General features: G+C 45.4%; 1 protein-coding gene across 1 annotated transcript in view; it reads left to right on the top strand.

The window, feature by feature from the left end:
- LOC126531064 (uncharacterized) overlaps positions 1 to 22,484 on the top strand; it is a 79,905-nt gene that overhangs the window by 43,862 nt on the left and 13,559 nt on the right. Inside the window, exon 2 of the mRNA XM_050178449.2 lies at positions 20,052 to 20,257. Within this exon, the coding sequence (XP_050034406.1) occupies positions 20,052 to 20,257 (206 nt within the window). The remainder of the gene's footprint in view (positions 1 to 20,051; positions 20,258 to 22,484) is intronic.

Here is a 22,484-nt window from a genome sequence, read left to right on the forward strand (position 1 = left end):
CCTTATAGTATATCAAACTCAGCGTAGCTGAAATTGTACCTCGGGCATATTAAAAACAGCTCTTGGAGGGATATTTGTTTCTGAGCACAGTGCAAAGGCTGGTTGCTTTTCTTTGTCTGAATCTATTGTTTTATGGAGAGAAACAAGATACGAACTACTCCAGTAATCATCAAACAAAAGCCTTTGGTCATAGATTATTGCAAGCAGACCATATATCTTTAGTTCAGAGAGCAAACTAGATCCTTGCATTATGTTCATTTTAAAAAATAAAGAACACCTAGCGACTTTACTGGCAAGTAAAGTCTTATTAGGTCTTTTTTTTTTATTCGAACCTACTGTCAAGTCGCTGATGCAACATTATTATTACTATTATTATTATTATTATTATTTCAAAATAAATAAATATAATAGATGTGTTACTGAGTTTTCTTTAGCTTACAGACAAATCAGACTCACTTGACCAGCATGTATGTTTCGCGGATTACCAAGAGGAAAGAAAAGAAACAACGAAAAAAGAAACGTTGGCATATCATAGTCAGTGTGAGTAAGACTCTGAGCGTGCATGTAATTGATATTGTATTTCAGAAGAACTGCAAACCACCTAAAGGGAAATTGACGTTACATGCATTTCACGAATCGGTAATTGTGAAGGGGCTGTGCGAGAAACGTGTGCCTGTTAGAAAAAAAAAAAAGAAAAACAGAAAGAAACGTTTTGGAAGCTATGCGAAGCTTACGCCGTTTTAAACAAGTGGCGTTCCAAGAAAACAACGTCGTCGGCCAGCGAAATGCGTACAAGCACGGCACTTCTTGCCCCCTTATCTCCGCCCCGTTCACAATGGTTGTCGCAGCTAAAAAAACTTCCTGAAACTTTTCTTGAACTGTCGGTTGAAATGACGCGGTAAATAAAGAGGCGTATGCTGCTCACCAAAAACACACACAACACCGGGACGCCTTTTTTGTTTCTTTGTCAGGCCTCTGTGGTCATACTGCACGGTGAGGCTGAACGTAATTCCGAGAAGGCACTGCGCTACGTGACGCTCCTGAATAATCACGCGCCGAAGCAGCTCGCCGCCACGAACTATAAAAAACCGGTGTTACGCCGCGAACCAGCGGTGTAAAGAGAAAGAAAACTTAATATCGACGAAAGCCTAACACGTGCAAAGTGGATAGAAAAAGCAAGGCATGCCACGCGGCTACCCTATCAAGTGAACCTAAAACGGAAAACTTGGCACTCGAACAAGGGATGTAACAGGAATCAACACGCACGAACTTCGCATGCAGTATAAAACTACCTTGGCATTCTGTCTCCGTTCGCCATTCAAAGCTATTTCGTGGCTGAGGAAAAGAAAAAAAAAAAGAAAAAGAAGAAGGAAGGAAAAGTGGGGAAAGAATAGCATAAGCTAGTAATTCCCAGAACACTAAAAAAGTTCAAAGAAAAGCTAGTAAGAACCTATTGAGGCAGTCTTTGGGGCAAGAAAACAGAGCGCTGTTTTCATTTTGAGAAGCGGTAGTGTTGTCGTCGTCGTCAGCGATCCGCTGTTCCCGTGGCTTGATTACGACGGAAGCGAGCCACCTGCACGCCAGGTCACGTGCGATGTTCGAATATTGATGAGTCCTCCGTCCCGTACGCTGGAAAACTGGCAGTCCTTGCCCGTGGGGGCCCTTGCTTCCCCAGCCGTGCCCGAGGGCTTCTATAGTGGAATAAAACATTTATGCCTCGCAAGAACAATTCCTCGGAAAGGTGCGCTGGGTCTTTCTTCCCTTATTTTCAACATTATTTCCTTATGTGTAACACTAAATGGCACAGGCGTTTTATCACAGTGTTTTTTTTTTTTTTACGCTAGTTTTTGTTCATTCGCCTGAAACAGCTTCCCGCAGTGAAATTATGCTTGACAGCAAAGATAATCTTCTCAGTTTATATGTTTCATTCTATAGCCCGTGATGTGATGTTGGCCGGCAGAAAGAAGACTAGTCGAACGACTTTCAGCGAAGTGTCGCCTACTCTTCAAATCAGAAGGGTGATGTCACATTAATTTTCGATTCGAGGAACTTTGTTTCGCTTTGAGAAATTTCTGGTTACGGTAACTTTAGCCCTGTACGGAGCTTTATCACCATCTCCCTTTTGCGGATGAAGTAGAACCATCGTCTTTCGATTTATATCACACGGAAGATTGCAAGCAATGCGGAGATTAGTCTTACGTATATAATCTATATGACGATACATCAGAGAACATATATGCTCATTTAGGTTACAGCAGCTGTGCGAAGCTATCCTTTTATCCACCTCTGTTGGCAGATAAACTAGGACGATCACGGTCAGTGTATCACTAAACGGCATAGGCGAGCCCCTCGGTTCACTTTCTTCCCAACGATCATGGTGTGACATACGACATAGATAAGTCGGCACGAGTGTATATATCACATATGATTATTTATATCTCACAGGCAATCACATAAACATATTGATTTTAGTAGCTTTGCAAAGCAATATGTCCGTCTTGATCAGCAAGACGGATGTATTGCGTCGAGTAGTGCGGGAAATGTAATCCGTATTTAATAGTTATGTTTAAGGAAGTAAATGCTTCAGGTAGAAAGCTGCGCAAAAGGTAATTTTCCTGCCCCTCCAGCAAAGAAAGACGCCTACGATGATATTTTAAATAAACGCGCAAAGCCGCTCGTACAAAATGTCCGTATTACCGTGTATGCTGGAGTTAAACGGTCGTTACTGCGCTCAGATTGAAGCAGGAATCTTCGTCCATGTGCCCAAATAAATAAACGCTCCAATGTGAAGAGAATAAAGCAATCAGCTGATAACTTCATTCATGAGACAGTTCACCAAAACGTAAATGCTAGAACCAGCAGACACGAGCTTAGCAGCGCAACGCCACAGCCACTAAGCTATTGCGGCAGGCGTCTTGGGCGTGGCTTGTGTCACAGAGTAGAAATCAGGCTTGAGCCATTTACCTTTGACGTGACTGCAAACTACGGTGCGGTGAGGACGCACCTGCAGATGTTCGTGTACGTGTCGTAACGGCATTGTGAATTGACGTGAACGTCCCACTGGGGTCGAAGTTCGCTGAAGTCAGGTGAACATTTTCGAATAACTTATAGGACTACAATTATTTCTCATTAAAAAACTGCATTTCACGCACAGGAACAGTGCGCAAATATTTATCGCAGCCGTCTGCATAACGCAAGAGGGAAGTCAAGCGAGTTGCCCGTAGAAGCTCAATTAACACGTAGTTCACTAGAACGTAGGTCCAAGAACTTCCAGTTAGCAACTTTGTTCACGGCATGCCATTGACTGAAGGCATCGATCGAGATGTGTCGCTCTGTGCCCCAATGGCAACAAGTTCCACCAGACCTTATGGACGATCAATAAAGGAACCCGTCTGCGAGCGCTATCTCGCACTGTAAGGCCTGATTTACACAGCCATCATCAACTCCATCCTGTTAACATCACAGCACTCTTGTCTGTCAGGAAAGAATATTTCCTCCCCTGTTTCTCCTCCACAAACTGGGCACTAACGACGCTGGATGATGCTCGAAACGTTATCGGTGTCCCGTTTTAATGCGTGATCATTCTGTGGCGAGTACCCCAGCAAAATGTGTGTAATATCTTGCATCTGTACAAAAATGAGTAGTTTGCGAAGACATTTAATTGTTACAATAGTGTAAATGTAGATTATTAGTAACTTTATAAAGGATAAGGACCAATTGAAAATAAAATGTGATTACGATACTCCCTAATGCGAAATTTGAGTGCAGCTCTATACGTGTTTTCATTTTCTCTTACATTGGCTGGCGCGGAAAATCTGCCTCGTGGGGCACGTTGCAAACAGAGCGAAGTGGCTTGACTGCCTCGCTAAACTGGAGAACGCAAAAGGCAGCGAGGGGGTGACACGTGGGCGCGATTCACAGCAGCCGCCGCAGACAGTCCTCCACTCATGCGGTGCTTTGTTTCCCTACATGGTATCGGTGGCATCATCGGTGAACAGACGACGCGCGCTACATTTGGGGCCATCTCGTAGCCATCGTCGCCAAAGAGCCCGTCTTCTGTGGCACTACGCTTTTTCTTCGCACGCTTTTGCCATAACCTCCGCTTTCCGCCTCATGTTCCCACTGCACCCCCCCTCCTCCGCTTTCCTCCTCACGCTCTCTTAGCTGTCGCCGTCTTTCATCGGCCGCTGCACTGCGTATTCGCTCTTTCACCCTTCGCTGTGCTCGTTCGCTCAGTTACAAGGGATGCCGACGCTCGCCGCAAGAACGGGCGCTTACGAGCTGGGCTCTAAAGCAATAAAATTGATCACAGGGAAAACCGCTCTTCTAATTCCGCCTTGAAAGCTTACTATCCTGCATCACTGTAAAGTGTGCAGAGAAGCCTGCAGTAGGAATGCTCTGTATATAGATAACAATGCATGATTGGCACATGTGATAATGGTAGAATTATGATAAATTATTGATGACGTTAAAAAAGAAAACTGGTGACGTCGTCACCGCCGCGACAAGGTTGTAACAAAAAAGAATAAAGAAACTAAAATAAAAAGAAAAAGAACTGTGGTGAAACCCCTTGTGATGGCGTTCCGGCTGAGTTGATACGATCGCTTTCCATTCAGCATCCTGGCAACTCATCTCCACACGTTTCACTACACGAATTTCATTTGCTTGGCAGCGGTAAAGCGATGGGTAGACACGAATAAGCTAGGAAAAGTAAGTAAGCAAAAGCGAATTATCAGCCGAGCCAAAGAATGCTTACGCATTAGTAGACAATTCTCAGAATTTCTGCAGCATATTAAGGACAAGAATAAAGATTAAACTGGTGAAGAAATGCTCTCTTCGGATTGAGGCCGGTGCTGTGGTGGTTACTGGACGGGACGGATGACAACCATATGAATCAAGCCTAAACGCCCCATGAGTGGCAGTGTTTCACGACACGCTGCGTGTACAAGGGCAAGGCCCACAACATATACAGTGCCTATATCTCTTGGCGCGATTTGATGCATTACATGATGACATGCTATAATTTATTACATTTTTATCAAGCATATAGAACGACTAGTAGAGCAATAAATTGGCTTAGATAATCTGTAAATGTTGGGCCCTCGAGCTGCCACTAATGTTGCCTAGGAATTACGCTTTTCCTTTATGAAGACATTTTATCTACCATTACAGAAGAGACTAGATACTTGAGATCGAGGCACGGGATGTATGGCTTCTATTTTAAGATTATCTACAATACATTATCGCAACTGACTACTGAATGAAATATTCATAAAACTAAGCTTTCTTTGTCTACCACCCCTGATTTTGCTTTAAGGAACGTTTTCTCGCTCTATAGACGACTGTATTATGCTGTACTAGAGAATAATAACCGACAATCTACTCCACTGAACAAACCTGTGCTCTGCACAATACGTCACGACATAAAAACTTCACAAAAAATGTCGGCTCATATATGTATCTCTGAAATATGCCGACATCTTAATGGAATAGCGTATGACGTTGAGCGGCTTCGTAGTTTCTCTTAATTTTCTAATATTTGGCCCATCCCATTCTTGCTGACCTAGGTATGCACAATTGGATGATTCAGCTTATATAGCACGAAATTTGGACTAAAGATATAGTGCCAGTGAAGCGCGCCTGCTTTCTTTCTTTTTTGTTGCGCTATCAAACAACAACTCACCACACAACATTGCCAGTTTCGCCCTAAGGTGGAACATTGAAACCGAAAGCAGAACTTAGCGTTGAGCGGGGGGGGGGGGGGGGGGGGGCTGTTTAGACAATTCGCGACGGCGACATAGCGTGACACAGCATGCAAGGCTACTACTGCTGCGTAGCAGGAACAGCGCCGTCGCAGGTACTACACGCCTCACAACGCTGGCACAGTGAGGAACACCGGCAGCGATGTCACAGGCATCGTACCTCGATTGTGGATCAGATGAGACCGACGGGAAACCCCGGGCGTTCGTCAGCGCCCAATTAAATGATCAGATAGATTTAGCTTGAAGTTTACGGTCCGCATCGCTGAGACCCGTGTATGCACCGCGGTGTGACGTGCACAAAGCTTCCCAGTAGAAACGCTGCGTGTGCGCGAGCAATGCTGCTGCCAGCGGCAGAAGCGAGAACGCTGCCCTCGCTACGGTAGAGCCGATTAGACGGCGCGGGGAGGTGGTGCGTCCGCTTCGTCGCTTTTGCAGCGACACGGAGTGCGCGTCTCTTGGGGCCTTCCAACCCTACAAGCGCGGGGACCGCACATGCACGAGGATGCCGTGGCAGCACGACGGCGAAGCACGCCGCCGACGGCACGAACGCGCCTGAAGTGTCATCATAGCTGCTACCGCAATAAATACTGTGCATGTAAAGTCGGCTCATACTTTTCTCTAAACCACGCTAACATTGTAACTGAAAAGCGCCGTCATTCGAGTTTCATTGGTTTTCGCATATTTCTTGCGTTTAGCCTGTATATTTCTTGGGCCACTGGGTACATGCCACTAGGTATGGGCCCATTCTTGGTCGATACCCCCCCCACGGCCCCGGACAGCAATGCGCCAGTATTACAAAAGTCTGTAACACCTTTCGACATTATTCGTTCCTCGAAAAGGATTACAACACTACCTTCATCATCGCGATGTTACTGCGTCGGGGTCTTACACTGTGCATCCAGTATGCGCAGTACGATACGTCTGGGATCGAAGTGTAAAGCGCTGCGTCTTTGCAGCGCACTCTCCATTTGGGGCTGAACGTGACTTTACATGGTCCTCGAAAGCGTACAGATAAGTACACACACGCACGACATTCGTTTAGCACAGACATACAAATCGACAAAACGTAAGGACACATGCACGGATATGCATAAACACTTAGTCACGGTCCCCAGGTTTCAACTTCCTCCATATACTCAAAACGCGTCGTTTATTAAATTCAGATATTACATTAGATATTCGTATATTCTGGGAACTGTGTCAGAAACACATGATAAGAAATTATCTGGTGTCGCAAGCACATAGCGTCCACAGCTCTCAGAAAACATTCCATAGCTCACTGGATTGAGCGCTGAGAAGAACGTGAAAAGCAATACTCTTTCTGAAGCAAGAACAAGACTGAGAAACAGCCAAAGGGAAACTGCCTACTAAAAGAGAGCACAAGAAAGAAGAAGAGACAAAACCGGCAGGAGAGGCTATTTAGAAAGAGTCTCTAATTACCCGAGCCGTCAGCACTGCTAGAGAAAAAGCCGACCCAAAACAAACGGCCCGTTCATTTTCACCGTCCGGCTTCTATTTAAGAGCTTCTGCTATTGTCTCCTCTGTGTGCGGAAAGCCCAGCGACTGCTGTCTAGGCAGAAACGATCCTATTCACCTTACCTGTCCCTAGTCTCGCGAAAGAGTGGTGCAGAGATATTTTGAATGAGCGCTCTTTGTTCCCGCACCTGGATGGCCCGCTGCCATGGAAACCGTCGGCGACGTCAAATTTTGCAATGAATGCGGGCCACCCACTTGTGCGCCTAATTTGTCTTTCACGAATTAGCACTCAGCTTAAGGGTTTTCTGTAGATTTGAGAGCCCCCAATTGGAGCGCTCCAGTCTGTGGTTTATCTCTGCATTGGCTTGTGTTTAGGCGGTCGCACATGCTTGTGCTCTTTGTCCTCAAAAGCTAAAGTGCTGCCTTCGTTTCCCTCTATACCTGCGTAAACGTTTTTTTTCTCACCCCTTTCTTTTTGCCCCCGCTCTTCTTTCCATCTTTACTTCCCCTTTCCCTTCCCCTAGTGCAGGGTAGCAAACCGGGGGCTTTAACACTGGTTAACCTCCCTGCCTTTCTCTCATTTGCATCTCTCTCTCTAACTTAACGTGAAGTGATGTTCATTAGGCTACATGTCATATAGCGTTGTAATAGTGTGCAGCGATTGTGATTGGTTGTCATTGTGTGTCCGGGCTCTCTATCTCGTTCTGTTTTAACGCGATAGGGTTAAGAGCCCAGTGTAGCAGAAAATCCGGTGTCGGACGTCGTTTCGGCAAAAAAAATTTTCGAACCACCCATACCCAGGCCCTCCATGTGGAGCAAGAAATATACTGAACTAATTGAATTTCTCACGCTAAAACACGTAGAAAAATCGTAAAGTACGACTTGCACACAACCCACAGAGTTTATAGCGTCGGAATGTAATTTTACTATACGAGAAAACACAATTCTCTTACACGAAAACTTAAAGAAGCCACTTTCCAGTGTTTCTGGCTTACGTAGACCGGCCACGGCGTGTTTCTACCAGAAAGCCCGCCTTCTTACATAGCGTTTGCGGCCAGCGTTTCGCGGCGAACATTACGATTACATACGCTTTAGTTGCCGGGGAGCGTGTGAAGCAGTCAAGGATCGTTTAATGCTATTGCGTTCCACTCTTAAGAGGAAGCTTTAGTTCGGATGTTAAGTACATCTAAAGCGGGCAAAATTGATATCTCACACATGAATCTAAAAAAAAGTAAGTAATGTGGAAATACAGCTTTTGCAGAGCCCTACACAACGTAACGAGTTGATGTAAGATATAAAATGACATATAAAGTTTGCCCCCTTTCAATAATCTAATGGATGCTGTTTACAGAACCACGCTATCTGTTCTTGATGCATAGCTATTAATTGGTAAACTTTGTGCTTCTATTTTTTCAAACACGCAAATTTTTGAAAATTCTTGTAACAAAAGTCAGGCTGTAAATCGCAATTCCGCTTCCGGCAGTCACTAAAGTTTAACTTTCTATTTCCAATGCAACAAGTTTCATGAAAGTCGGTCAAGGGTTTATCTCAAAAAACGTTTTACGTTTTACACATATTTGAATAGGCCACGTCGGAGTTGGGCCCGAGCTAAAGTTTCCTCTTAAACGCGAAGCTTAAGCGTCTTCTATTTTTTCGTACTTATCTGTCTACATTTTACTTCCCCCGTTACCCAGTGTGGGTTATTAAACCGTATTTCCAGTTCTGATTAACGTTCACGTCATTCTCATTTCTTTCGACTCTCTCTATTTCTCGCACGCGCGTGCGCGCGAGTGAATGTGCTATTTAATAAATTACCGCAAAAGAATTATACGCACTCTGAATCCTAATTAAAAACTAGTTGACACTCCCATACTACACTCTATTTAGCCTGAAGTCCTTGGATAATAATTGCCAATAATTGCTTTCAAGTAATGGAAACATGCTGACCCAGCGTAACGTTGAAGCCTAATGATGCGAGGCTTGTTTGAGTTGCTCGAGAAAGTTGAAACCTATTCCTATATCTGCGTTTAAGCGTAGGGGTTTGCGTATTCTTACGCTTGTATAATGCGTATGCATATGTCCGTGCTATGCGCTCAACACTTGCCAGCTTATGCGATGACTCTCGCCATGCGAGGTCTCGCATATCTGCACATATAGAAGGTATTCCATACGTGGAATTGTATTCTTGTATTCAGGTGGAATTTAAACGCCTCCAAAATACCAGAAGTAACCAAACCCGGCAAGCACCGTCCATCAGGCATCACCAGCCTTCCACTAGCGAGTAGAAATACTTTTTTTTTTACATTTTCCCTCTCGTTTCAGCGCTTTTTTTTCCTTCCTCAGGATAGCGGCATCCCGAAGCCAACAGCGACTGATTGAGTTACCTGTAACACACTTTCCTTCATTCTCTTCTCACTTTCAGCTGCGTGGTTTGGTTTACAACAGACCGTTGAACACGGCTGTAGAAGAAGAGGTTGTTTTGTGACCGGGACGTTTTTCCAGTTGTTATTAACGTTGGCACCACCCCCGATCTCGGCTAAAGCGTCTGTCTGCCTCTCCGCCTTGTTATCCACTCCTCGGGACCTTAGCCAATGGCGATAGGTCCTTCGCGCTAGCCGCGCTCTTCGATCCCGCCGCCACGGCGCCTCGCTTCTGCGTGCACCAATTTCACTAAAATGCTTCTCTGTCTCTCCGGCCTCGTAGGCGAAACGGCCCGACGCCACCGTGTTATACTGTCCGCTGCATTACACGGCCACCGAGCGCCCGCGGCCGTAAGCTGAGCATGGGACGCGGTCAGAAAGCGAGAACACGGCAGCTAGAGAGCAAGAGAGCGGCAATGGAAGAGGGCAAGGCGTGGTTTGTATTAATAATTCCGCGGACATAGCGGCCTCCCCTAATTACTCAGCGCAACGTGAGGCGAATAAGCGCACATCCGCGCGCGGCGTCTCCGGCCAAGCCTGAAAAAAGCGCGGTTTCCGAGCGTTCCCTCCCCGACTCCCAGCTCGCTCCTTTCGTTCTTGCACGCAGCGCCGAACCCTTTTCCTCCGCCTCAGCCGCCCCCAACCTCCCGCCGCAAGGCTTCGCACGGCGCAACTCCCCTCCTTGTTGTTCTTGGGGGCCACGGCAAAGCAGCCGATTTGCGGCTTTTTGTACGACCTCCGGCGCTCTCGTCTTCCGTGAGCAGAAAACATTGTGCGCTGTTTGGAGTGGCACTAGCCGCGGTGGTAGTATAGACTCGCCGGCGTCGCCGCTCAGTACGCACGAAAAGTAGGCTGCGCCCGTCGCTTCGTGAGCTGAGTCGCTTAGGCGCACACATACTCGCGTCTCGCCCCTCCCCCCGAACCCCGTTCTCCTGCCTCCAGCACACCCGTCGTGCCCTTCCCCTCCCCGCTTTGTTGCTGCCGCTTCTCTACTGCACACGGCTCATTGCTGCCCCGCGAGTTAGTATCGTCAGGGCCTTGTTTGCTGATCATCTTCTTGTCGCTGTAAGGCTTGCTGTTTTATTCCTCCGAAGTGCAAGCTGCTTCTCTGAAAAACTTGGGCGCCGGCTGGGCGCGTACGCTATCGCCGTCCTCTCCGGTGGGCCGTTCGCACGCGCGGACGCCGTGTGCCGCATTCAACGGGGATGCATTGTTATGTAAGCGTGGCCAGGTGATTGCGTTTGGACGGGGCGAGAGACAGTGATGTGAAGGTGAGGGAGGGAGGGGGGTGGGGAAAGCAGGGGAAAGTGCTGCACTAAAGAAACGAGATGGGTCTTCGGCGTCGGTTAAACTTTTCCATTTACGCTATCAGCGCGGAGAGCGTGAGGAGAGAGAGAGAGAGCTGCTTCAATTCGCGCGCTAACGCTACACGAAGCTCGTTTTCTAGAACCCTTGAGCGAGTGGGCGCAGTCGGCCCTAATAAAAATAATAATAATGCGAAAAATGTCTTTAACAGACTTTTAGCGCACTGCAAAAAAGAAGAGAAATAAGGGAACAATGGTCAACGACGTCAACGGTAAAAAAAAAAAGCATTAACTGCTTTGACAAGTTTGCGATGGGCATTATGGAGAATAAATAAAAAAAACAGTGAACGTATGTGGCCGGCCGCCCTAACTCATTCGCGGCTGTAATTATCCCGCGCGAAAGGACGCAAGCTGGCTGTGGACCAAATACAATTAGCTGCCTTTTTTTTTTCGGTGTTTTCGTGAGCCCACCGTTCCATATCCCCCTCTCAAGCGTACACCTGACCACGGAGTAAATGTTTTTCGTGTTTTAACCCTACACTTTCCGGTACATGACGCGTAGATTTAATAGGGAGCGTGACATGCGTAGTTTAGTGCCGCGTATTGTTTGGGCAAGTTTCGAGCTTCTTTTTGTTTTCTTTCTTGGAAAATGTCTAAAGAAAAAAAAGAAGCCTCAACTACTCGTACTGGTTAGCGCCACCGACTGTGCTTAGCACGAGTACAGATAGGTGTTGGTTTATAAATTGTCCGAGAGGTTTTAAATGACAATTGAGGTGAAGTCAACTTTCTTGATGAATTCAGTGGGCGCGTGCTTGTCCCTCCTCGCGCGGGGCAAATGCCGAACTCACGCAGGGAAATAAACCGACAATAGGCTGTGCTCGCGTTTGTAGAAAACAAAACACAGCTGACTGAACAGACGTGAAGTATTATCCCATTATGTTTCTTTCGCATTCGCCTGACCTCGCATTTACTATGTCGCACGAGGAAAACAATCGTGCCTCACTGAGTGCCATGAGCGCGAAAAAAGAAAAGGTGTCCTATTCCGCGGTAGAATGCTTTGAGCAGTTTACGTGGCATTGTTTAGGCTAACAGGGTGTTAATTTAGGCTGGTTAGCGCATCTCGCTAACGAAAGCTTTAAACAGCGCGACACGCGGCACAACAAAACACCCGCAGCTCCATCCACAGTCAGCGTTTCATGCTATGCTTCTTTTGTTGTGTCCTGTGTCGTGCTGTTTAAAGCTGTTGTTTAGTTTTTGTCAGGAAAGCGGCAGTGGCACGAATTAGTGAAAGGCGACCGCTTTATTCCCGATGCAGTGAAACATTAAAATGCCGTTAGTAATTTGTAGCATGCAAGATATTAGAGTCTTCTTCAGCTCAACCTTTCGCTATTCTTCACCTAAACGTCGGACTTTGCCGGCGCATTATTTTTGTGGGCAAAAGTTTACCTTTCTAGCTCAGGCACTATTTCATCTATTTAGCATTCTGTAGTAGCGTGATCTACAGTGACTGGCCCTGCTGTGTGGGATCTGCACTGTGTGTTCTACTTTATTCGTTGAGACTTAACATCTTGCTCTTCCTTTCCCTTTCATCTCCTCCTTCCATTTGCGTTTTTGTCCCCTCCGTTCTGAAGAGCAGACAAGAGTTGTGTCCAATCCGGTAGTAGTTTCCAGCCTACTGGTCGCTTTCCCTTTCCTGTCATACGTATATATGTTTTCGAAACAAATAATAATACTGACGTACAGTACTGGTTTGGTCTCTGTGTGACGACTGATTTGAATGCGAGTGGCTTCAGGTATGCAACTGATGAAGTCGATGCATTATACTGAGCTGTTAAGCAGGAATTGTAACGAGCTCCGACAGGCTGGATCAACTCGGGATACACAATAGCATAGACGATATCATAGAGGTGCAGGTCACTGCCCATCTGGTTAGGCTATCGTCGGCCAAGGCTGGCAGGCGAATCCTTGACGAGGTTGGCATGGCTCCTAGAATAACGGAGGACCGGCGGATAACACTGACATGGGAAACGAGGGCGATCTACCTGGTGAGGCCCTTCTCACGAAACGTACATCCACAGCATAACGAGGGTAGACGTAAGGCCCGAGCCATCATGAAGAAAGTTAACGATGATAGACTCCGCGGTCTTTGTCGATGCGGCACAGTACGGGAAAAGGAGAATGTTCGCGTTGTCGGTTACAGACGGCACAGAGCAAATCGCGGTTGCGCCGGGCTTGTGTAACGCAGAGCGCTTCCACATTTACGCCGACTCGAGGGACGCAATCAGAGCTTTTGAATCGGGTCACCTCGTTCGAGAGGCGGGTTCTATACTAGAGAAAAGGGGTTGGCCCGGTTCTCATTATATCACTTGGTTCCCCGCACACATGAGGACGAAGGACCGAACCTCAACGAGCTGTCCCACGACCGTGCACGAGAACTCACGCGCCGCGACGGCCTGGAGGCTCCGGAGGGGCAAGAAAGGACTAAGAAGAACGATCCACATCTCACATTTAATGAAATTACTAAACATTACCAACTTGGCAGGAGAGTTTATGCTCTGCCTCACCTGAAGCTTAGTAGAAATCAGTCAGCTACTCTTAGAATATTGCAGACGGGATCTTTCTCGTCGCGGGGCTTCCTTAGTAGGATATACTGGGATGTGGACCCTGGTTGTCTCGACTGCAGTGAAACGTTTTGCTCTATGGCTCGCATGCTCTGGCGATGTCCTGCGTTGCCTAACGGCCTTCTCTCCAGCGAAGCAGAATGGGAGGAGGCCATCAGAAGCACGGTACTCCTAAAGCAAGCCCGGGCTATCCAAAGGGCCCAGGAAAGGGCGGAGCGTCACGGCGTTCTGTCCTCTATGTGCCCGCGGCCAGCGGTTACAACGGCCTCCCGTTAGGGGGTCCTGAGAGTAGCTCCTCACGATCAAATAAAGTTCGTTGTCTGTGTTTCTGTCAATAAAAACTAAAGCTCCGCAGATAATCTTATTACTTTACTTATTTATATTATTATTGACCAGTAATATATTATTAGTATAAAATAATGATCTATATATTTTATTATTATGTAATCTGTTTAACAAGATTATTACTGTGAGATGTTAAACCGTGCCGAGAGAGAGAGACAGAGAAAGAATCTGTAAGGGAAAGGCATAGAGGTTAAACGGGCTGAGCCCGGTAGGCTGCCCTGCACCGGGGAAGGGGGAAAGACGATTGAAAGATGAGAAGGAATGCAGAAGTTCACACTTGGTACAGTTGCACACACAAGCGTTCATCGCTGAGTCAGGCATATGCGGTCATACAGGTTGGCGCATTACAAGAAACGCAGCAGCACCTCTGTGGTCTTGCACGTAGCAGACGCACGAGGCCACCAGCCCAAGGTCTTTTCCTTTGTAAAGGGCCTGTCATCTAAGTGGCCCAGAGCAGCCCGAAGGGCATTCCTGTCATCTTCGTATGTAGGAAAGTCATGCAGGAGATGTTTTGTCGTTTCTTCGACACCACATGTGCTGCAATTGGCACTGTCCGCCATTCAATTAGGAATGTGCAGGCGTTTGTGAATGAAACTCCGATTCGCAGGCGGCACAATAACATTTTTTCTCGTCGAATCCTCGAAAACCTCCATAGTTCTTCGCGGCTTTGGCGATCTCAGCTTGCTGTTGTTTCTACTGATAGTTCTTGCTTAACTTGGGACGGTTTACGGTATGAATAGGCTGAAACGAGGTAACGTAAATAAATAAAAAGAAGGCGCAGGAAGAAAACGGGAAGAATATTTTCAGCCGTCTTCCTCTTTCCTAAACGAAACTACGCATAGCTAAAAAGAAATTATGTGGGTACATTCTTTATCTTCTCGTCGCGAATTCTTCGTTAAAATTTTGGCAGTGTATTTTACTCTCGACATCAAGAAAAATGTAGGACTGCAGCCAACGAAATGCATGTCGACCTAATGAGGACTTCACTGGGAGGTTTAAAGTTTGTTCGCCGCGAGAGGAACAAGTGAAATCAGTTTTGGGAATTTTATTTATGTGAACACTTCCGGAGCTCACACTGGTTCTCTGTGTTACATTCTAGTATTTTTCAATCAATGTTTTGTTTGTAATACTGGTTATTGCTTTTATTTTTATTTATATCTCAATATGATTCCCGCAGATATGTTTTTTTATAAGTACTGTATCACATTTCGCAAGCTACTACCTCGCATTACGCTTTTAAATGAAATGAATACAGAAGAAGAGAATGAAGCGCGAGATTAGGTTCGACGAAAAAAAATATAGGCAAGCGGAAGGAGCATTTGCTAAGGTTGTGGATGTGCTTGTGTGGAGTGGCAAGCAGCGAACAAAGAACAAAAAGGAAAAAAAAGGGGACACTTATCTATTGCGCTCATTCTCACCGGCTGGAAACCCTGTTGGACTGTGGCCCAATAGCGTCTGTTTCACTGCGTCTCGCCCATAACTTTTCTCGTTTTGTCAGCTCCTCTACATCCCACGAGTGTCGTTGAAGCGGCTCGCTCATAAACATGTGTTAAACTTGCCGAAAACATTCGCTCCTTCTCCTACGGCAGAAGGTCGGGTCTCTCGAGGAAAGGCCAGTGGGGTGGTAACGAAGAGAGCTAGCTGCGAACAGAAGCCAATATACGAAAGGAGACGCTGGAAATAAATGGCTTTCTAACTGCAACACTGATTTTGCTTTGCGCCTTTTTTTATCCGTTTTATCGTGGTGTGCCCTCCCGTGGTTGAAGTCACGAACAGGGGATGGTAGGTGGAGTCTTGCCGTGGTGGGGGCCAACAGTGCCTGCTTGTACGTACATACGCGGCCCGTCAGCAATCGTCTTACCTTAGATGGCTGCCTTCTCTTTTAGACCTTCCTTCTTTTTTTTTTGAATTTGAATTGAATACAGACCACCCCGTTTTCTTTTCCGGGAAGACCTGTGGCACAGCACCATGCACTATTCCCGTAAAAGACGTTTCGCAATCCGTTCATCTCCCACACATACACCCCTACCTTCCACGCACTCTACAATTTCGTCTACCCTCACTAGTATTTCGTGCGTGGGTATGAACAAGAAAACCGTCCGCAGCAGGGTGCAAACCTATGTTCCGATCGACACCGTAGGGATTCGACACAATAGAGTTCGATCCCTGCTCACGGATCTCTCTAAGCGCTTTTGTTTTTGTGCTTTTCCTTTTTTTCTCGCCTATTTATTTCTATATGCTTTCCATTTGTTCCTGTTTTGCTGCGCATTCGTATTTTCGTAGAGCCTGTTTAAATCTTTTTTTCATCGGCACTACTTCCGCCGCCAACATGCTGTGTGCGGGCGCGGTGTCACGTCTCCTGTATGTACCTACTTGCCTTCTATACATGTAAGCGACAGATGAGCAAAAAAAAAAAAAAAAAACAGAACAAAACAAACAAACAGTAGACTCGAAGCGAGGATTATCTTGGCAGGTGTGCGGAGTTACCTGCGCTGTAGCTTTGCTATAATTTCGGAAAAAGAAATTTCCAGAAAGTGATCGCGCTAATTCTGAGGACAGTTCCTGTGGCACGAAAGGCCGATAGAAGTGAAGAGACCGCAAGTGTAGTGGTGAAGAACCACTACAAAGTTGGCGGGGGTGATTTGTTACACTAACTCGAGACACACATTGTTGGTTCTGCAGATGCTTTATTCTGTCAGCGCTTTATGTGCGATAGGAATATCGCACGCGTAGGATTGCAAGGTTTTTACCAGTTTACTCAATGGTAACTTTTGCAAATATTTTTTTTCACCTCAGCATTAAAATACCAGTGCAATGCCGTTGTTTTGCCTTTTGTACATACATTTCATATCTGGCTTATCGCGTAGGCGAGCGTCTGTTTTATTTTTTTCAGTAACACTAAGCGCATCATTAAAAAAACATATTTTATCGTAAAATGTATTCCAATAAAATGTTTTCTTCACAGACACCTTTTTTTCATAACATATGAGTACTGAGCGTGCTAAGGGAACAAAAACAAAAAACAAAGAAAACAACCATACGGAAATAATGATTTCTTTATTGGCTTTGCCGTTCTACTAACCTGTCTTACAGAAAAGCACGCTTTACAAACCGATAATCTATGAAGTGCACGCGAACCTCGTTACATTTATGTTCCAGTAGCGCAACACCAACTGCTGGCTTCAATCTGGAGTGAAACAACTTCCCGAATGCGCAGTGGGGAGGCAGGATAAGAGCGCTGTAATGAATAAGATATTGACGTTGGCCAAATTGTCATCAGTTTATGAAAATGGCGAAAGGCATGCCTCCTTGCAATATACTCCTTCGTATGTACAGCTTAAGAGATAAGGAATATGGTAAACTTTATTGACACATCGCGAGCCTTTCTATGAGGCCACTTGTTCTCGAAAATTTTCAGCGTGTACCTGATATTTGTCGAGCAGGCGGAGCCGCTGTGCGTATGGAAGTCTGCCTTTTGAAGAATGACATTTTGGCTGCGCATTTGCATCCCATCGAGAAATACGATGCCTAACTGTTTTTCGGATACAATCTTTGTCGCATAAATAGCAGGTGGTATACTGACGAAAGCACTGGCATATTTTCTTTTTTTTTGTATTATCTATTTAGTACAACGCTCGAATAATGAGGGCTGACTGCTTTTCAAACAGGGTACGGGTGAGACGAGATCGCCGGCTAGGTATTTCAAGGTTTTTGTATTCATTCACGTGTGTTTTTTTTTCACCCACGTCAGTTAGCACAATGTGGCTAGTGAGGCTAAAATAGCGATCGGCGGTAATGCAAAAGACATAAAAGCAATACTGCTAGCGAAGCACAGCTGATTGCGTTGAAGACAAAGATTGAGAACATTGAAACATGTATCCCTCCCATTCGTCATTTCTGGCTTCACGCACCTTCTCTGGTCCCGGCAGTTCTCGGCCAAGTTGGTGGAGCTTTAGCGCTGCCGCTAAAAAATAGAATAGGTATGCTAATTCACCTAGGGTAGCAAGAAGAGAGTTCTCTTGTCCTTTGACAAAAAAAAAGCAAAACTAAAATACGCAATTATGGCTATTCACGCAGGAAACAAAGGAGTCATCGACATATAGGGACTTTTCGCGCTAAGACTACTAGCTTTAGCTGTTCGGATTATGGCGCTTTTACGACGGAATGAAGGGTTGTTAGGTGACCATCCATCGAGAAAGCTTGAGTTGTAAGTTTGGCTCAGGCCGTTGCGTTTGTCTGCCGTGTAGCGGCCCTTTCCATCCGACAAAATCATCATAATTGAGAGTCAGACACGCCTGCGGCAGGATAAAATAAGAGAACACTGTGTGCAAACACTACAAAAATATATGCTAAAGTATTTTGCAACGAAGCGCAAGAATGAAGTTATCCAGATTTGCAAATTTATCTACGAAAGAGCTCACGGAAGAAAATACAAATGCGGACTATGAGTGTTTTTCTGCAGTGTGATTCAATGACCAACTTCATTATCGCTAATCAGTATGGTTATGCCATATATCAACCTAGCGCATGTTATGAGCACCGTGTAATACATTTGAATAAGTATTTTTATACGCTGATATTGCTCTAGCGGAAGAGAATGCATCGAAGTTATTTTGCATGGGAAGTTGTAACATTTATCTAAAGCAGTTTACTTGAATAAAAAAGATGCACGCCGAATGGTAAGTTCCGTGGAACTGCACTATCACAGTCACTAATGATCATAACATGCGGGAGCTGCTGATAGTTCTTAACCGATCGATATAATCGAGGCTCAGTTTCGTGTTCAAAGTGTTTACATAGTCTAGAATGGCAGTAACTTCTTCCCTCGTAATGGAGTTTATATTGGTTGCACGTGTGTTAATATAGAACGGAAGGGTTGACATTATCTGGAAGCCGCAAGTTAAAGACGAGTGGACTCAAAGTAGTAATCAGCACTGTCGGGAAAAAACAATAGGAATAATAAATGAAAAATAGAGACGACGCCGTCTTCCAAAGCAACGACGAAAGACTGGCAAAACACTGGATCGTTTACCAGTATTTCGTCAGAACTTGGCAGTGCGCTCCGCCTTGGTTTCACAGGATGTCAACATAAACAAAATATAATTCGAAGTATGCAGCAACCGTTGTCGCATAGCTACGACACGCAACACCAGCTAATTTCGTCTTCGCATGTTGGTGCATATTCATCATCTTATTTGGTTTGTTCTCTTTGTAGTATGCTTGCATGACGGATTCGAATAAACAAAATTGCTTGAAGGGTCTTTTTCTACCTAAGCACGAAGTCCTTTTCGATAACTTTCAACTATCGGTGTGGGACTGGAACCATGTAACTAGATAAACAAACATTTCAACGCGTGCTTGTAAGTTTGAAGACCTATGGGTGCGAAATGGCATAAAAGAAAAGACCATGAATGACCTTTGTGCTTCGACGTACTTGACGAGTGTAGCAGTTTGGGAGATTTGGGAGCGCTTCATTTGGGGTAGGTATTGCTCGACAGTCAAAGACAAATGACAGACAAAGCTACGTGCTCACTTTTGCTTTATGTTGATTATGCGCCACATACACCGAACTTTAGATGTGTTTGCTTCTCACGGTATGGTTCAAGCTATGGAATGAAAAGAAGATGCAGGCGGCGTAGTTTCATTTATCGTACAACTGATATAATTTATGTTATATGCGAGCGAAATATGAGTAACTAGCACAATTGAGTAATTTTATGCTAATTTAGGGGAGCCTACAAACCTTCGCAAAAATAAGATGTCCCAGTCAGGTCGACAGAACATTTACAGCCGCTTGGACTTAGACCACCTTCGAAGTTCATCGCGACTCCGAGTCGAAGTGTATGGTCCATCCGAGCTTACTTGATTCTCTGCAATATGACATATTTGCTACTACAAAAGCAGCATGGTAGCTTAAATTGAAAATGACGTCTGGTAGATGGCAGGGAATAATGAGCGACGAGAAATATGTTCTGTTTTGGCTGTTCTAAGAGCTAAGGCGTCGCCAGTCTTTAACATCTTCATTTCTGCCATCGCACTCGTGGTTTTACAGTTATTCTCTGCACACAAAAAGAAAAGAAAAAGAAAACAAGAATTGACACGTCTGTGCTTCTTAATTTTCAGGTATCCTTGGCTTGCGCATCGTGTCACTGGACGTGCCTCAGCGTGTGAGCGTGGGTCGCGAGGCGCTTCTAAAGTGCGCCTATGACCTCGAGGGCGACCTGCTCTACTCTGTGAAGTGGTACAAGGACGATATCGAGTTCTTCAGATACGTGCCCTCCGACAGGCCGCCCGGCCAGTACTTCGAAGTGAACGGCATACGTGTAGACGTGAGTATCGCACTACCTCTTCTGCATTGTCTTTAGACACTTTGGATGCGTAGTTCATCGGTAGCATAAACACTACAAATAACACTTACGATCGTTCTTCCTCAGTATCAGCTGCCTAAGGCATTGTGTGGGAGCCTGGGACAACGTTGTCCTAGCTTCACGCAACAACCTTCTCGAAAGAGTGCTTTGTTGACACACATTCCTGATTAAAACGTTTCATGGCAAGTGGATTTGTGGAATCGCTTTAATGACGTACAAACAGCGCTATTGTGAAGAATGCCCTCAGTGCGCTATGTGGTGGGAGATTGAAGCGTAGATGAAGCTGACATACTCAAAAGTGCGCACTTAAAAGCGGGTAAATTCAAAGATTACACAGGTGCGGTAAACCGAACGTTGCACTGAAACCGGGTGTTAATGCCCAGGCGACAATCTTATCTAACGCTGCTAGAATAAGTTTAATAGGGTGGTTTTCTGGGCCAGTTAGTGCAAAGGGATAGTGTGATGGTTGGAGCAGGCTTAGACGCGACCAGAAGAAAAATAAATACACGCAGAAGACAACGCTGGACTTGCAACTGAAGTTTATTTCAAATGAATTCTGTACGTCACCGCCACACATGCGTCGAAAACTGAGATATCACAGAGGGAAAAAAACATAGCGACAGCCCCCTCCTCTTTCCTCCCTCCCCCTGCTCGTTCCTAGGACGTCAACATGTGCTTAGCGGGGTATCTTTAGAGATAGATTTCAAAATTCAAGTTCCTTACTAGCGAGATTCAGTTGGGCGCACACATAGTTGTTTGCCCAACTTTCTGATGTCGAAATCTTCTGATCTCTTTCTACAGTTCACTGTGCAGGTTTCTTGCGCTCGCGTTTGCAACTGCTGAACCATCACACTACCATCTGGTAGAGTGAATTACACAAGAACACTCGCGCGCTGGCCGATACCGACCGCTTGCTGAGTAGTATTTCTCACTTTCTATTGCAAGAAGCTCCCAAAGTCGTCCAATAATAAATGCAAACTTTTCTAGCGTTGCGCAGCATTTTTTGTGATGGCGGACAGACAGTGTGAAGACAGAACGACAGCTTAAGGGAGCAGAATAGAGCCCTTTATAAGCGAGAAAATGCCAGCTTCTTGTTCTACGGGTAATTTAGCAATCTTACATTCGCCTTTAACTTTCAACATCAAGTTATCATGATGCAGTTATTCGGTCCAGCTTATGCTGCTTTGGTGAGCAATGTTAAGGGGTGTTAGCGTGCAAATAGGACCTAACGTGCGGCTGAAGGATTCAGTCCGTAACTGATTGTCTTGCACTGAATGCACAGTTAAACTTGCTGAAGCCATGTTAATTACGGCGACGTATCTGTGTTATCTCTTTTAGAAATTTCACGTCAGTGCATTAAGCAATAAATAGCTTTTCATGGCCACCGTAAGGAGGAGACCATGGAAAGATATTTAAAGCTCAATGCATTGACATCAAATTTGTGAAAGAAATAAGATCATGCACCAAGAAAGAATCAGGGTAAGACATTGCTAGAATTGTTAAAGTACGCGAAAACATTCTTATACGTCTGAGAGTTAGGCATTTTTATATAGCTACAATGACACCAGCGGCATAGCTTTCTCGTGCCTGCGAGCAGCCTTAACTAAGCCTTGCCGGGAAAAAGTAAAAGAAACTTTCAGCCAACAAGTTATCAGGCTTAAGAATGCAGGATATGAAAAACATGTACTGTGTACATCAGCCTATAAGTTGATTCGTTATGTGCGCAATGGCTCAGAAAGAGCGTAACAGAAAAGAGAATGACAGCAAAAGAAAATGTGTCAGTACCATATGCACACAAGATTGCGCATACCTTAAAAAACGTAGGTGGCAGATATGGTCTACAAGTAGTTTTTTCAGCACCCAACAAACTCGAAAGAATGTGTGCCTGACTGAATCGTAAAGTTTCAGCGAAAATAAAAGTAAATGGTCATAAGCCCATGGTCAAGCATAAGGAAAAACTTGTCAAGTGCAGTCATTAGTTGTCTACTGTTTGCCCTTGCCGTGTGGAAAAGTATACATTGGCCAAACGAGTCTGTGTGTAAACACAAGACTTTTGGAGAGAGAGATAGAGGAAAGGGGAAAGGCAGGGAGGTTAACCAGAGGGGAAGATCCGGTCTGCTACCCTACGCTGGGGAAAGAGGGGAGGGGGAGGTAAAGGGATAACAAAGTAGATATAAAGAAAGAAAGG

The sequence above is a fragment of the Dermacentor andersoni genome, chromosome 5, assembly GCF_023375885.2.
Source record: "Dermacentor andersoni chromosome 5, qqDerAnde1_hic_scaffold, whole genome shotgun sequence".
Classification (NCBI taxonomy): Eukaryota; Metazoa; Arthropoda; class Arachnida; order Ixodida; family Ixodidae; genus Dermacentor; species Dermacentor andersoni.